The sequence below is a fragment of the Pelodiscus sinensis genome, chromosome 9, assembly GCF_052426305.1.
Source record: "Pelodiscus sinensis isolate ZL-2025 chromosome 9, ASM5242630v1, whole genome shotgun sequence".
Lineage (NCBI taxonomy): Eukaryota > Metazoa > Chordata > Testudines > Trionychidae > Pelodiscus > Pelodiscus sinensis.
In genome coordinates, this window is record NC_143060.1 from 34,361,349 (window position 1) to 34,377,529 (window position 16,181).

Here is a 16,181-nt window from a genome sequence, read left to right on the forward strand (position 1 = left end):
GAAATAGTATGCATGTTTACTGATTTTGTTTCCCATTTGGCAAACTTTTATCTTATTTGGAATACAAAGAAATCATATCTTACACTAAAGATGCTTTAGCCAAAGAAAGATTTACAGGATTAAAATTAAAACCTAAAGTAACAGATTCACAGTTTACTAATCATATTGCACCTTGCAACAGTCTCTAAAAATTCCCCTCGTGGAAATACTGCAATCTGTTTTAAGTGTTTATTCACTATGATATGCTTTAAGGGTAGCTATACATTTCTATAAAAAAGTACATCTTCTAGACTTTCAACACTTTGGTCTTACAAATGTCTGATTATCAGTAAAATGCATAGTTGTATTTTACATGAACACTACAAATACAACAGAACCATTTTAAAATTCAATTAACAGTTAATTTTGTTCCTATGGTTAATGAATGTGCTGCCATCTAGTGATCATTGAAATTATTGCTCTTTAAATTACAAAATAATGAGCGCTATAACCTTGCAGCATCAAGCAAAGTGCACATGAAAACCAACTAGTGATATAGGAACACAATACAGATTCTTTTTCATTACAGTACTGCTTTTGAGAAAATGTGTTGAGAAAAGCATATCAAGCTCTCAGACTCAGTTTCCTTCCAGAGGGAGTATGCTGAAAATGTGCCCTCCTGATTCACTCTCATCAGACAAGTCTTCAAAATATTAAAATGCAGAGGGAAACTTTAATTAAAAGAACAGTTATGGAGACTCCTCTCCCCCACCAGCAGTCACTCCAGATTTCCACGTTAGGCCTTACTTTCTTTGTCGTACACAATGTAACTTGGAATCAAAAACTATTTCACATTCATGTTCTGTGATTGTTCAGACTTCTTTTAAGTTGCAGAAAATCAGTCCATTTAATTTTAGTTATCAGACTTAAAATATGAATCATTTTTGAAATGCTGACCAAAGTGCCTAACAAAAGGGCTTGCTATTCACACATCCTAATGGACATATACTCTCATGCAAAAGTTAACTTTGTTCAGTAATGTCTAGAAGCATCAGCATTCTTCCTAGTGTGAACATACAGTTCTTTAGCAGACGCAGATGTTAAGTTTTCAATGATGCACTTTTGACAAGGAACACTCTCTTAGTTAATGCTTTGGGCAGGGAAAAACCTTTGGTTAAAATTCTATGCGTCAATAGTACTAATCGCTAATGCCCGGTACTCCATCACCACCAAGTAAAATTTTAGATACCAAGACTTTCAAATATTAGAGGTCTGCAGTTTTGAAAGAAAATTTTTAAAGGGGAACAGATATTTCATATGGTATTATACACATTCAGTTAACGTGCAAGTGAAGTACTTGTAACTGCCCTCTACTGAATGAAAATCGAAGATGCTCAAATGCTTCTCATACATGGACTATACTGCCAAAATCTAAAGGTTTCAGGGGGTTAGCCAAATTAGTCAAGCAGGAAAAACTTAAACAAAAAGTCTAGTAGCACCTTAAAGACTAACAAAACATGCAGATGGTATCATGAGGTTTCATGGGCACCGTCCATTTCTTCAATTGACTGGAGTATTAGAAGTCCAGATCCAAAAATAAATAAGGGAAGGGATGCGGGGGGAGACACAGTGAGTAAATCAGGAGTGGCCAACCAGTTAGAGACAAAGAGCCAAAATAGTTGTGGATAGAGTGCAAAGAGCCATGTATTATATATTTATATATAGATATAGTACACAAAATGTAGTGCTAAAAATAATATTACAGGACATTTCAGACAAAAAACAATAAAAAAAATCTCTAGTCGCTTAAAAAAAATTCATGGTCAGTCCATAGATCTTCAGAGAACTTGACAAGGAACAAACATCAAATTAAAAAAAACCCCTTTAAAAATACAGTAATATTCTCAATAAAAAAAGCATCCTCACCATGTATTTTAAAATGTAGCACTACTGCCCTATTATGTCCTGAGAGTTTTTTTAAAATTAAACTGAACTGAGAAGTAAATTAGCACAATCTGAAGTGCCAGTTTCACTCCAGCTTGTTGATCTCTGGTATGGTTTCCTCATTTTATTTTAACTTAAGATTATGGCTTTTTTAGAGTTCTAAAAATTCAGGTCTGTCCCAGACTGCAAATATGAGAGGTTCAAAAACAATAAGGGAGAGACTCATATCTCAGAATAATTGCTTCAGTCTGGAAAACAATAGCCTTTGAATTTTTTTTTTTTTTACAGAAACAGTGTAAACCAGGTACATGCGGATTTTTTTTTTTTTTTTGCGCTCTGGAACTTTAAAATGACATCTATGTTGGCTGCCTTATTCTGCATCAATGAAGACTGAGTTTAAGGTGCTTCAGCCAGGCACTCCCAGACTCCCTGCTCTAATCCAATCCCCATCCACTCCCTCAGAGCCAGGAACCCCTAGCCCCCTGCTCTAACCCAATGCCCTCCCCCAGAGCCAGGCACTCCCAGTCCTCCTCCCCTCCAACTCTAATCCAATGCCTGGGTCCCGGAGCAGCCGCTGCCATGCGATTCCGCCTGTGCAGAGCAGCCAGCTGTGAGCCAACACAGGGGCACGCAGCTCAGAACTAGCAAGAGCCGCATGTGGCTTGAGACCCTCGGGTTGACCACCCCTGGAGTAGATTGTTGATAAGAACAATTGGCACCTGCATTGTTTGGTTGGTTAAATCATTAGGATGTGGAAGGCGGTGTGCAAGCCAACAGATGTGTCTGTTCGTTCCCTTAGCATAAGAATTAAACTTGTAAATGAAGTTAAGTTCCAACCCTTCTGTGTGTATTTGTCTTGTGGAATTGGCCTGAAACAACACAGTGATTTGGAGATCCATTAATGAGTGCCCAAGCAGGTTAAAGTGTTCTCCAACAGGTTTCTGTGTATTGCCTTCACGGATATCTGATTTGTGTCCATTAATTCTTTCCCATAAAGACTGTCCAGTTTGGCCAATATACATGGCAGTAGGGCACACATCACATTAGTGGATGTGCAGTTAAATGAGCCCCTGATGTAGTGACTGATGATGTTGGGTCCAGTGATAAAATCGTTTGTGTAGATGCAGGCAGAGTTGGCACCGGAGCAGATTGCATGGGTGGGTTCCTGGATAATTATGATGAAGGTGTGTTGCGTGGGTTAGGGGGTTATTGGTAGGCAAGGACTGGCCTCTCCTTTAAGGCCTCAGAGTGAGGGGTCATTTTCCAGGATAGGTTGTAGATTGCTGATACTGCCTACAACTTAAACCCCTTCAACGCATTAAGTGAGGACAAGTGGAATTCTGTTTTCTCTTTTGGGCCTGTCTTAAAGTAGTTCATGTCTGGGTACTCTTTTAGCTCTGTCAATCTGTTTTTTCACTTCTCCAGGTGAGTACAGGCAGTCCCCGGGTTACGTACAAGACAGGGACTATAGGTTTGTTCTTAAGTTGAATTTGTATGTAAGTCGGAACTGGCTCCAGATTCAGCCACTGCTGCTGACACTGACCACAGGAAGCTGGAGGCAGAATTGCTCTGCCCCCAGCTTCCTGGAATCAGCCACTGATCAGTTTCAATAGCAGCTGAATCTCGAGACTGGGACAGAACAGCTGGGCTGCCAGGTAGGACCCTGCAGGACCAACCCGGCAACAACCCAGCTGCTCTACCCCAGGGTTCACAACAAAAGCCTGGTCTGCTGGGGGGGGGGGGGGGGGGCGCAGCTAGGGCAAAGCCTCAGAGGCATGGGACCCCGCCGCCGCTGCGGCTTTGCTCCCGGTGTCCCTGGTCTGCTGGAGACGGTCCCCAACAAAGCCTCAGAGGCACAGGACCCCTCCGCTTCCCCGGCTTTGCTCCAAGTGTCCCTGGTCTGCTGGAGATGGTCCCCAGCAGACCAGGGGCACCGGGAGCAAAGCGGCAGTGGCGGCGCAGGACCCCTCCGCCTCCCCGGCTTTGCTCCAGGTGTCCCTGGTCTGCTGGAGACGGTCCCCAGCAGACCAGGGGCACCCGGAGCAGCTTTTCTCGCCCCGGAGGTCGAGGTGGCAGGACCGCTGTACTCTGGGTGGTCCCGCCATCCGCGAGCTCCAGGGCGAGAAAGCCCCGTTCGTAAGTGTGGATCCGACATAAGTCGGATCCGCGTAACTCGGGAACTGCCTGTATTTCAGTTTTAAGAATGCTCTATATAGATCCTGTAGGTGTTTAGTATCAGAGGGGTAGCCGTGTTAGTCTGAATCTGCATAAACAACGGGAAGTCCTGTGGCACCTTATAGACTAACAGATTTATTGGAGCAGAAGATTTCATGGGCAAAAGCCCACTTTGTCAGATGCATGTAGTGGAAATTCCAGAGGAAGGTATAAATATATAGACACATGAAAAGAAAGGAGTACCAATCAAGAGGAAGGCCAGAGATAACGAGGTCAATTCAGTCAAGGAGGACGTGGCCCACTTCTAGCCACTGAGGTGGAGGTGTGAATACGAACAGAGGAAAAACTGCTTTTGTAGTTGGCTAGCCATTCACAGTCTTTGTTTAATCCCAAATTGATAGTGTCAAATTTGCAAATGAATTATAGCTCTGCAGTTTCTTTTTCAAGTCTGTTTTTTACTTTTTTTTGTTGCAGGATAGTTACTTTTTAATCTGCTACTGTGTGTCCAGGGAGATTGAAGTGTAGGTATTTGTCTCTATCTGTGGGATTGGAGCAAATCTGGTTGTACCTTAGGATTTGGCTTTATACAATAGATTGAGAAATGTGTCTAGGATGGAAGCTAGAAGCACGAAGGTAAGTCTAGCAGTCAGTCGGTTCCAGTATAAGGTGGTGGAAATTTGTCCATCATTTAACTGTATTGTAGTGTCAAGGAAGTGGATCTCTCGTGTGGATTGATCCAGGCTGAGGTTGATGGTGGGGTGGAAGTTGTTGAAATCCCTGTGAAATTCAAGGGTCTTTTTCCCCGTGGGTTCATATGATGAAGATGTAATCCAGTGGTCCCCAACATGGTGCTTGCAGGCGCCATGGCGCCCGCCACAGCATTTATGTGTGCTCACCAAATCATCTGGACCGGTCCCACCCTTGGCGCACAGCACATGCTTGGCCCCCGCCCTGGGCAGCCCCTGCCCCAGGCCCGCTGCCACATGCGTGGTGCTGGCCCCGGTATGTGGTGCATGGGTGGCCCCTGTCCCGGGCACGCGGCATATGGGCGGTGCTGGCCCTGGGCGCAGGGCGCGTGGATGACCCCTGCCCAAGGCACACGGCACATGTGCGACACCGGGCGCCCCCGCCTCCAGGTGCCCGGCAGCCCCGAAAGGTTGGGAACCACTGATGTAATCAATATAGCATAAGTAGAGTAAAGGCGGTAGGGGGCAAGATCTGAGGAAACACTGTTCAATGTCAGCCATAAAGATGTTGGCATATTGTGGGGCCATGTGAGTGCCCATGTCTGTGCCGCTGACTTGAAGATACAAATTGTCTCCCAGTCGGAAGTAGTTGTGGGTGAGGACAAAGTCGCAGAGCTCTGTAACCAGGTGTGCAGCCTGTCATCAGGGATGGTGTTCTGGATAGTCTGTAATCTGTCTTCATGTGGAATGCTGGTATAAAGATTTCAGGAAGTTTACTGATGTTTTGTAGTTTCCTCAGAAAGTTTCTGGTGGTGTCTCAAAGTTAGCTAAGAGTGCTGGTAAAATAGGGTCTGAGGAGAGAGTCAATATAGCTAGATAATCCTGTTATGAGTGTGCCAATGCCTGAGATGATGAGTCGTCCAGGATTTCCAGGTTTGTGTATCTTGGGTAGCAGATAGAAAACTTCTGGTCAGGGATTAGGGTGAGCGTTAGCGTAAATTTGGTCCTGAGCAGAATCAGGGAGCTTCATGAGCAGTTGTTTTTAAATAGTTAAAGGAACTGTCCCTCTCTCATAATATAGAGAACCGAGTTGTTGAAATGAGGACTTGAGTTCAGAATGTCACTGCAATTCCAAACCACCATGAAATACGGATGTGAAAGTGTACATGGTGAACCAGTAAGCTTGGATTCATCAGTTAACCTTTACTGTTACACGCAGCTCATCCCCACCCCATGCTGTTGCCGCCTCTATGCTGCTATTGCTGGTGCATGAGGCTCCGCAGGAGCCAGTGCTCATGGGGAGACAGCTTAAGCCAGCTGGCTCCCCACAAACACCAGCTCTTGCCTGTTCCTCCCCGCCTCATGGAGCAGCGGCACAGAGAGGGTTCCTCTCCCTCACGTGTAAATGTGTAATTGCTGAAATGTTCAGAGGTTACACCTTTACCTGAATAAACACATTTTAACATCCCTGCCATAAAGTCCAATAGTGCAACAGATTTGTTACATTTCATGCAAAAGATGTGCTGTTAATCAAATCCAAGTTTTTAAAAGTACAGAAGTGATCATCCAAATGAATACAGGCCACTTACAGCTTATCCTGTAACACAAAATCTAGACAAATGAAAATTATATGAAACAGTGCAGCCTAGTAACTGATGAAATATAGCTATTAATAAACATTTCTTCAGATATAGCTATACATAAGCATCTTCAATTTATATGGGCAGTTACTGACTTTGAAGCTTTGGATCAGGTTAAATGCCTCAGGATTCTTTGTTTACTAGCTGAAGAATAAGACTTTTCTCCTTTATCCAAAGAGACTAACCAATGAAATTCTTTTGGTCTTCTATCTTCTGGCTCTATATGGACATTGGAGCCAACAAAAAAAGAATAAGCTAGTGTGACAAGTTCAAGGCAGGCAAGAAATGAACCTCAAGCATAAAGATGACAGGTGAAACTACTACGGCAGGAGTGGACAATGATTTTTGACCAGGGGCTGCTTCAGAAATATTTGAAGTGGCCCTGAGCCATCCCAGAAGAGGCAGGCTCTCAGGCAGAAGGGGCGGGGTCTCAGGATCTAGGGTGGGATAGAGCATAAAGTCTACCCCGCCCCAGAGAGAATCCTCTAGGTGTCTGTGCCCCTGGCAGTGGGAGAAGACTTCATGCCCTACCCCTCTAGGTCAATCTCTCACTCCCTACCCCAGCCCTTCAAAGGAGCACTGCACTTAGAGTCACCCACCAGTTAAGCAGCAGCTGGCAGTTGACTAAGAACTCCGTGCCACTTGTGAGCGGGAGGAGACTTTGTGCACTTCTCTCCACCCTCAAGCCCTGATTGGCCTGGGGGTGGAGGGAAGCACACCAAGTCTCTTGCTTCCTGCCCTTGGGTGCACAGCGCTTTCAGTCAACCGCCAGCGTTGACTAAGCGCTGCACGCTGCACTGTCCCTAAGCCCTGATTGGCCTGGGAGTGGTAGGGCCGCCGTAGGCCAGATCAACCCCATCTGTGGGTTGGATCTGGCTTGCTGAGGCCCTTTTGCCCACCACTGTACTAGGTGCTATAATACTAGGATTACATCTTATGAACCAACTGGGCAATTTTAAAAAGAAAAAGTAATAATGTTAGGTCTCAGAAAAAAGCTATTCCTTGCTTCAAAGGTGATACACTGAAAGTAAAAAGTAAAGATGACAAATTTGAACTAGACTAGGGATGTTAAGTATCAGTTAATTAACCACTCAATTAGTCAATGGAATTTCCATTGACTAGTAATTAGTTGATAGGGGGCACGCCCACTGTAGCTCTGCACTTTAAATTTAAAGTGCAGAGCCGCAGTGGTCCTGGGAGTAACGCGAGCTATAGGCAACTGTTAGCTCACGCCACCCTCAGGAGTTAAGCTATGGACTTCTTACTACATTTAAAGTGCAGAGCCGCAGTGAGGTTAGTTCCCAGGGGCAGCGCGAGCTGGGACTGAATAGTCCCAGCTTGAGCCAACCCTGGAATCACTGAAGTGCTGCTTCCCCTGAGCCCCCTGCACCGCAGACACAGTGGTGGGGGCAGTGGGGAGACTGGCTTCTGCTTCCTGATACAGAGGCAGTGGGAGGGAGAGAGCGAATAGTCACATCCCTAAACTAGACTCTGATTCTCTCCTGTGTCCTAAAAAGACCCACAGACTGACTGTGTACATGCAGCTTGCTTATATTTTGGTGTTTTCCTTTAGTCTGTGCTGTAATCATCTTTACAGAGAAAGGAGGTCCGAGGAGCTTGTCCATTAAGGACCTCACTGCAACCAACACACTTTCAGCACTGATCTTGCATCACTTCTGATTTAATTCTATTCCAGGACTGGGAGGAAAGTGTTCTTAGTTCACTGAATTTTTCTCATCTTTATGGCAAATAACCTCAATGGGGACAGACACAAATACGAGAATCACAGATTCATCAAGAATTAGGGAAAAACACACTATTTTTAACTGACAGTATCAGATAGTTAACAGGAATGCTAGTTTCCTTAACAAGTGACAGGGCTTAAGATGCTAGAAGTTTCTATATTGGCATTTCTACCTAGTTAAAAACATTAAACTCTTTGGCTTTCTGGCAACTATCTTTGTGCCACCCACTGCAGATGGAAAAATATGACCCAGGGTATGTCGACCAGCTCACTCGTGCTAAGGGGCTGGTGAATTGTGGTGCAGATGTATGGGGTCAGTCTAGAATGTGGGCTCTATAACCCTGCAATTAGCAATGACCCTGGATCTTGAGCCCCAAAATCTCCAAAACAATTAAACATTCCCTTAGCGCAATCCAGACACAAGTGTAACTGCAGTGTAAATATATTAGGGATGTAAAATCCCATTTAATCAGTTAACTGGTTAAATGTTACACCCCAATCTCACTCTTCCCAGTCACCACAGACTCCTGATCAGAATATTAACAGCTAATATATTCCAAATGGGCTTCAGGTAAGCTCAGCGGTGCACTTCTCCTTTGGTCCCATTTAGGGATGCTAGCGAGTAGTCCACTACCCCATAAGCATAAACTTATCAGGTTGTAGTCGACTGGAGTATCGACTGTTCGCTCCTCCCCGCCCCCACCCTTCTGCCTCCCAGGCAGCAAGGGGGGGGGGGGGGGGGGGGAGAGCCGGTGCTGTGGGAAGCAAGCTTAAAAGCCAGTTCCCTCCAGCCGTGCTACCCTGTCCTCACTCCCTGCTCCCTCTGATAGAGGCACTGAGGTGGAGGGGGGTAATAGGGGAGGCTGCTGCGAAGCAGTCCCTGTCTGTGGGGGTCCCAGCAGGGAGCTGGGCCCCCGCTGCAGGGAGGGGCTACTGCCACCAAGATCCCTCTGTTTGCAGCGGCCCTGGCCGCGGCTATCCCTAGCTGCCATGAACAGGGGCTGATGCCAGAGCAGCCTCTGTTTGCAGCAGACAGGGTTGGCCGCAGGCTGGGGCTGCTCCAGAATCAGCCCCTGTTCACGGAAAATAGGGGCTGCTGGACTCAGCGCAAGCTGGGACTGAGCAGTCCCGGCTTATGATAGTCCCAGAAGTTGCACCTCTGCATTTTAAATGTAGTAAGAGCCCAGGAGCCATAGCATGCATGGCCCTGGGAGCCGGCACAAGCTGGGACTCCTGTCCTGGCTCAAGCTGGCTCCTGAAGCTATCCCCACTGCAGCTCTGCAGAGCGGTCCTTTGTGTCAACTATATGATTAGTCGATACAAACTGTATCGACTACACGATTACGCAGATAACCACAATTTAATATCCTTAGTCCCATTCCCCCTTCGCCCAATGCATAATATATGTGGCTGACTTCACTTAGGCATCTCCCACCTGGCTGCTAGGCTCCACCCTGTCCTCCCCCTCAAGGCAGCTCTGTACTTCACCCCCCCACTCAGCAAAAGTAGCCACTCTCTGCACCTGCTTAGCAGATCAATGCTAATGAGCATGTTTTTCAGCATTATCTAAGCCTCTTTTACTGCCCTTGTCCAGCAGGCAGGAGGAGCTGCTCTGAAGTAATAAAAGGATACAGTAGTCTGGCTTTTAAACCCAAAAGTAGCAGCCACTTTTTCTTCAGGAGACATCCACTCAACTATGAGTAGAGCCCTGCAAATCCACTTTATATCAGTGGGTATCTGCATCGGTGGCTCATTTTTGCGGATTGCACCTCTATAAACCAGCACACTCTGGTCTGGCAACATTCATGGTCCGATAGGACCATGGATGTTCCAGAATCGTAGAGTCCCAGCAGACTGCAGGAAGCCCAGCAGGGCTACATGGGTGACAGGGAGGGGCGGGAGGGGGGGAGAAGAGCAGGAAGCTGCTGTGCTGCAAATGGGGGGGGAGGGGCAGGGAAGCAAGGGCAGGAGACAGGCAGAGCAGCACATAGTACAGCTGGACTAGAGGTAGGAGCTGGTGCACAGCTCAGCTGGGCTGTCAGAGGACTGGAAGCTGGAGAGCCTGACATGTGGCTCAGCTGGGCTCAATGAGGGGAGCAGGGAAATGACCTCTCCTTGTCCATCAAAATCCGCATTATACCATGGGTATCTACATTTACGGATATGGATATTCACAGCTCATTTATGCAGATGTGGATACAAATTTCTCTATAAGAACTGCATTGATGAACTTCTGCTGAACCAACACACAAAGCACAGCACATTATTGTACTGTACACCCAACAAAGAGCGGATTAGTTGAATTCAACAGCAGTAGTGCAGATGAACTTAGTGAAATTTGGGCATTTCCCATCTGGCCCTCCACCCCTACCTCATCCCCATGCTGTTGCCTCTGATGTGGTGATAGAGATGCAGCAGCATGGAGGAGTGCTGGGAGTAGCCATCCCTAGTTTAACTAAGGATGTTAAATCGGGAAACTGACTAATCAAACAGTCAATGCATTTTGCATCAACTATTTGATTAGTTGACGCAACCCTAGGGCTGTTGCTACACGTCAAAGGTGATAGTGCTGCACAGAGCCGGGGTCAGATGGGGAGTCCTGTGGCACTGCTGCTTTGTGGCACTGCTGCTTTGAAATGCCATGAGGAGCCTGACACCACGTTTCAAAGCAATGCACCTTATATATTTCCAATGATAAGAGATTTCACAACCTCCCTAGGCAATTTATTCCCATGTTTAACTACCCTGACAGCTAGGAAGTTTTTTCTAATGTCCAATCTACACCTCTTTCTGTAACTTAAGCCCCACTGCTTCTTGTCCTATCATCAGAGGACAAGGAGAACAATTTTTCTCCCTCCTCCTTGTAACATTCTTTTAGGTACTTGAAAGCTGCTATCATGTCCCCTCCTCTCAGTCTTTTCTTTTCCAAACTAAACAAGCCCAATTCTTTCGATCTTCCCTCATAAGTCATGTTTTCTAAACCTTCAGTCATTTTTGTTGCTCTTCTCTGGACCCTCTCCAATTTCTCCACATCTTTCTTGAAATGTGGTGCCCAGAACTGGACAGAATACTACAATTGAGGCCTAATCAGGGGAAGAGCTGAGAAGAATGGTACCCTTTACCACTTACAGGTCAGAGGTATAAAAAGGGACATGATGAATCTTTACAGAGTAATGAACGATATGAAAGATATTTCCGGAACATTTCTATTGACACCAATTTAAAAAACTGTGCAAGTGACTGAAGACATTTAAAATTAATAAAACATACTTTTGCATACAACATAAAATATTAGTCTGTGGAAATTACTGTCACAAGGTATCACTGAGGCAAAACACATCGCAGGATTAAAAAAGGACTTGGAATATGAAGTTAACACACAAAAGGATTTAAACCTTTATCTTTCTGGGCAGAAGCCAACCTCAAACACGGATCAGTAAGAAACTTCTTACAAGCATGATATTCCATAACTACCTTTTGGATTTCTTGCCCTTTTCCTCTGATACAAGTGATACTGATCACTACTGGAGACATAATATTCAACTAGATGACATACTGGTCTGATCAAACAGAAAATATTTCTTTCCTTTGTAATAACATTTCCAAAACATTTTGAAAACAAAACATTAGTCCTAACGTCTAACCCCTTTTGTTAAATCTTGTAACTAGCTGGTGATCACATTTAAAATAAGAATTTTCATGATTAATTTTATATCATGTTTAAATACGCACCTCAATTTACAGTAAAATCTTTACATTTGTCCATGTTACATAAAGCATCCCAGTTTGAAATTAAACAGATGCTTAACAATGCAAAGAACTTAAAACCGCAGGAGGGCAGGGGAAGCAGAGGTACAGTAGGGAACCTGAGGAGAGCGGGGACTGAAGCTGTTCCTGCTTGCACCAGGTCCTGAGTGCTGTGCTTCTTCCTTTTAAATGTAGAAAGAGCCAGGGGGTTCCCCCCAGCACTGTCTCCGCAGGTGAGCAGGGGAGGCAGAGGCACAGCAGGGGAAATGGCATGAGCAGGACTGAAGCAGTCCCTCTGTCTCTGCAGCAGTTGGGATCCAGCACAAGTAGGTACTGCTTGAATCCACAGGTGGCTCTTACTACATTTAAAAGGCAGAGGCACAGTTGGGATAGCTAGGGCCGACCCCACCCCCACTGACTAATAGATTAGCTGATTCATCAAAATTTAACATCCTTACTTTATATAGCTCGTTTCTGAAAGGGCCAGAGATAACCAGAACACAGCCTCTTCAAAATAGTAGGGTTTTTTTTAAGTTAAGGGAAAATATATAGTCCAGCGTTTCTTAAAGTGTGTTCTGCGGCACACACCGGTGTGCCACGAGGCAGTCAGAGGTGCGTCGCGGAGAGAAAATAATTCAAAATGGCCACCCTAAAAAGGAGCAAACTTTTTTTTTTTGGCTCAACAACTTTTCCATGGGGGATTCCCGCGCAAAAAAAAACAAAAACAAAAACAAAAAACCACACACACACACCCCCCCCCTTGGTGTTCCCCATAAAAAAAATTATTGTTTGGTGTTCCTCGGTCTTAAAAAGTTTAAGAAACACTGATACAGTCAGTGACAAGTAAATGCTTATAATACTGACTTCTCACATACATCACTCTTGAGAAAAGGCAAATTACTCCTTCTGATAGCTGATGTTCATTTTGAGAATGAGTCACAATAACCTAAATAACTACTTACCCACTACTAGTCCACATTCAGGACAGATCATGTCTCCAGCTCTGTAATCCTCCACTAAAATGGAATCTGGATGATTTGGACATGTCACTCTGGGAAGCACATCCAAACTAAGAAAGAAAAAGACTTTATGTTTAACGTGCACCACAAATCAACTGAGTAATTTACAAACAATATGCAAACTGTTTGGGTGGAGTAGTACATTAGGAGCACTACGTAGGATTTCCACACATAATTCAATAAGATAGGATTTCTTAAATCCAGTTTAAAATTCTTAAATAACTTGCCTCATAAAATCCACAAGGATTACTTTATTTAGTAAAGTGCTCCAAACATAACACACACACACACACACACTTATATATATATAGTAAATTATACCTGAAAATCCATTCTTACTAAATAAATGCCTACCAGAAATCAGTGATAACCATGTCTTTCTAAATAGTCACTCCTGCATTTGGCTAGCCATTTTTTAAAATCCAATTAAAATATTTCTTCGGTAAGCAGTGCATTCTTGACTGTTTTAGAAAACAACTATCTTCTAGCATCCCATGTTCACAAAGCTGACTGCGTATTTAAAAAAAGTGAACTGAATGTAGATGCACAAAGCAGATCTGAGGTCTGACTATCCTTTATCAGCAGCATGATGTACAGGGAAATGCTTCAATAAAATTAATGGCCATGATGTTTACTCAAAGCTTGGCATTTACTTTACTCCTGCTACAAGTTGTGATAACACTGGAAAATGTTTACTAACTCTAGAGCAGATACAGCAGAGGAAATAGTTTGACCCATCACAGTACCTTTAGTCCTGGTTTGAAAGCACTCTCTCCACCCATAATGAAGAAAGAAGATAGTTCAGGCATAGAGACCAATCAATCACTAACCTCTGCTGATAAATGTCTAAAAGGGAAAATTGTGGCAAGAACCCAAAGACTAATCAGATGTAGTTGTCAGTACTGCTAATCTGGCCAAATCAGGAGCCTACTGATACAGGGCATTCCTGCTATAAATTGCCCCGGTATACACTGGTTCCATACTAGCTTTTTTTTTTTTACTGACTGACTGACAGACACACATACACTTCCCTGCTTTACACCCTTTTACTATACACCCATGATGTTTAAAGGTATCTTGGACATATAGCGAGGACACCCTGTTCCACATGATCATGACAAGAAGGAAAATTGGGAATAATGGAATATTGCCTAACAATGAATGTAATGGGTGTGAAATGAAAGAGTTTTTAACATAAGAACAGTCATTCAGGGTCAGACTACTGGTCCATCTAGCCCAGTAACCGGTCTTCAAAACAGTGGCCAGTGCAAGGTGCTTCAGAGAGAATGAACAGAAAGGGCCATTAGCAAGTGTTCCATCCAGTTACTCAGGCCTAGCTTCTGGACAGCCAGAGCATAGGGTTATATTCCTGACTTTTTGGTTAATAGCCATTGATGGATCTAGCCTCCATTATCTATTTTTTTAACAGTTATACTGTTGGCCTTCACATCATCTGTTGGCAATGAGTTACATTAAGCATTGTGTGAAGAAATACTCTTTTTTACTAGGAAACATTTAGAAGAATCAGGATGTGCAACCAGACATGGCAATTCTTCCATCCACATTAAAATATGAAATTTGTGGAAAGGCCCGATTTAACCTTAACGATAGTTTTACACAGCAACACAGTAAGAACAAACTATCCATTTTCTAGGAGACATTGGTTTTAGACCAGAATGCATATTTATTTAAAAGATCAATTATGTAAATTAACATTTAAAGTGCTAGGAAGCAGAGATTTTCAAAATGGGAGTGGGGTGTGCACACAGGTGCAGGTGGTAGAGCAGAAGGGCTCCAGGAGGGAGCACCACTTGCACCCCACCTCAACTCTGAATGTCATTCAGCATGCAAGTCTATATCAACATCTCTGTGCCCACTGTTGACTCAGGCCCCCTGCAATGCTCACATACATATGCCATCCCCTTCTGAAAACCTGAGCATGGAGGAATAGGTATGGGAGTGGGGCACACAGCCAAAAATTGTAACTCAAGGGGGGGGAAGAGTACTCAAGTTAAAAGAGTTTGAAAGCCACTGCTTTAAAGTCTCCCATCTACCTACAGCAGCAGTTCTCCCACCTTAGGTCAGGACCCCAAAGTGGATCACAACCCCTTTTTAACAGTGTTAGACCTACTGGGCTTTGAGACCAAAGCTTGAGGCCAACCGACTAAGGCATCAGATTACAGGTCTCCCGAAGTCTCTGGGTTTCAGTTCCCCATGCCCTCCCCTCCCCCGAACGTAGGACTCGGGCTTTGGCCCTCCTGCCTGGCGTTACAGGATTCACTGGCCAGGTGCAGGCGGGAGGTGAGGGCTGTAGGGGTAACCATCACCGCCCTAGACATCTCCGACTTCCTAGGCCAACCTTTGCAGGCTATTCGCAGCAGCCCACCGGCCACCCCGTCACTTGTGAGCTCCGAGGCCGGGTCACAAAACCCTCGGAAACGGAAGCTCAGGCGGAGCCCGGCGCCCCGATGACCACGGGCCGGAACCTGGGCCTGGCGCACAAACGCTCGTCGCTGCTTCAAGCAGGAGGCGGCGGCGGAGGGAAGGGGCCGCACACGGAGAACCCGGCTACGGAGCCCTTGGGAGCGGAGAGGGGCGCCACAGCGAGGAGATCAAAGCCCCCCCCCCCGGGAGCGGAGAAAGGGCCCGGGGAGAGCGAAGGGTCCGGGGGGGGGGGGGGAGGGATCGGGACTGACAGGCAGGAACCAGGACCCGAAATAGCAGCTGGGGGGGAGGGGGGGGGGTTCAGCGTTGCTGACCCGGGAGCTGAATCTGCGGAGCGACGCGGCCATTTTCTCGCCCCGGCCGACAGCCCGGAATCCCGGCCAGAGACCCCCAGGGGCCCTAGGCCGCCTGCTCCCCTCACCGGCTGGTAGACGCCATGTTCCTTCCGTCCTTCCTCGTCCCTGTCTCCGTCCAGGTCTGGGTCAGGCGCACGCAGCCTACCCCCTTATATCTCCTCCGACACGGAAGGCGGGGCTCTGCCAGGCGGTCGCTACAGGCTGCGCAAAGGGACAAACCAGACGGGTTCGCGTTCAGCTGCCTTAACGTAAGTGCCGCGAGACGGCAACAGCAGCGTGGGGAGCTGCGCGCCGGCGGGCGGGGCGTTACAGCGGCTCTGTGCCCGGCCTCTGGAGTCTGGGCCAGGTTCCTTTTCCATTCCCAGGGCCGGGGGGGGGCGCGCGCCGCTGCCCCGCGGGGACCCTGCCCAGTGGGGGCTCGTGCTCAGCGTTGTAGCCCTGGTGAC

The 16,181-nt window shown here is 46.0% G+C and overlaps 1 protein-coding gene across 1 annotated transcript in view; it reads right to left on the minus strand.

The window, feature by feature from the left end:
* The window catches only part of GTF2B (general transcription factor IIB), a 29,166-nt gene extending 13,074 nt beyond the window's left edge, over window positions 1-16,092 (minus strand). Inside the window, exons 1-2 of the mRNA XM_075936445.2 lie at window positions 15,801-16,092; window positions 12,878-12,984 (exon numbers count right to left, since the gene is read on the minus strand). Of these exons, the coding sequence (XP_075792560.1) occupies window positions 12,878-12,984; window positions 15,801-15,817 (124 nt within the window). The 5' untranslated portion in view covers window positions 15,818-16,092. The remainder of the gene's footprint in view (window positions 1-12,877; window positions 12,985-15,800) is intronic.
* Window positions 16,093-16,181: the final 89 nt, after the last annotated feature.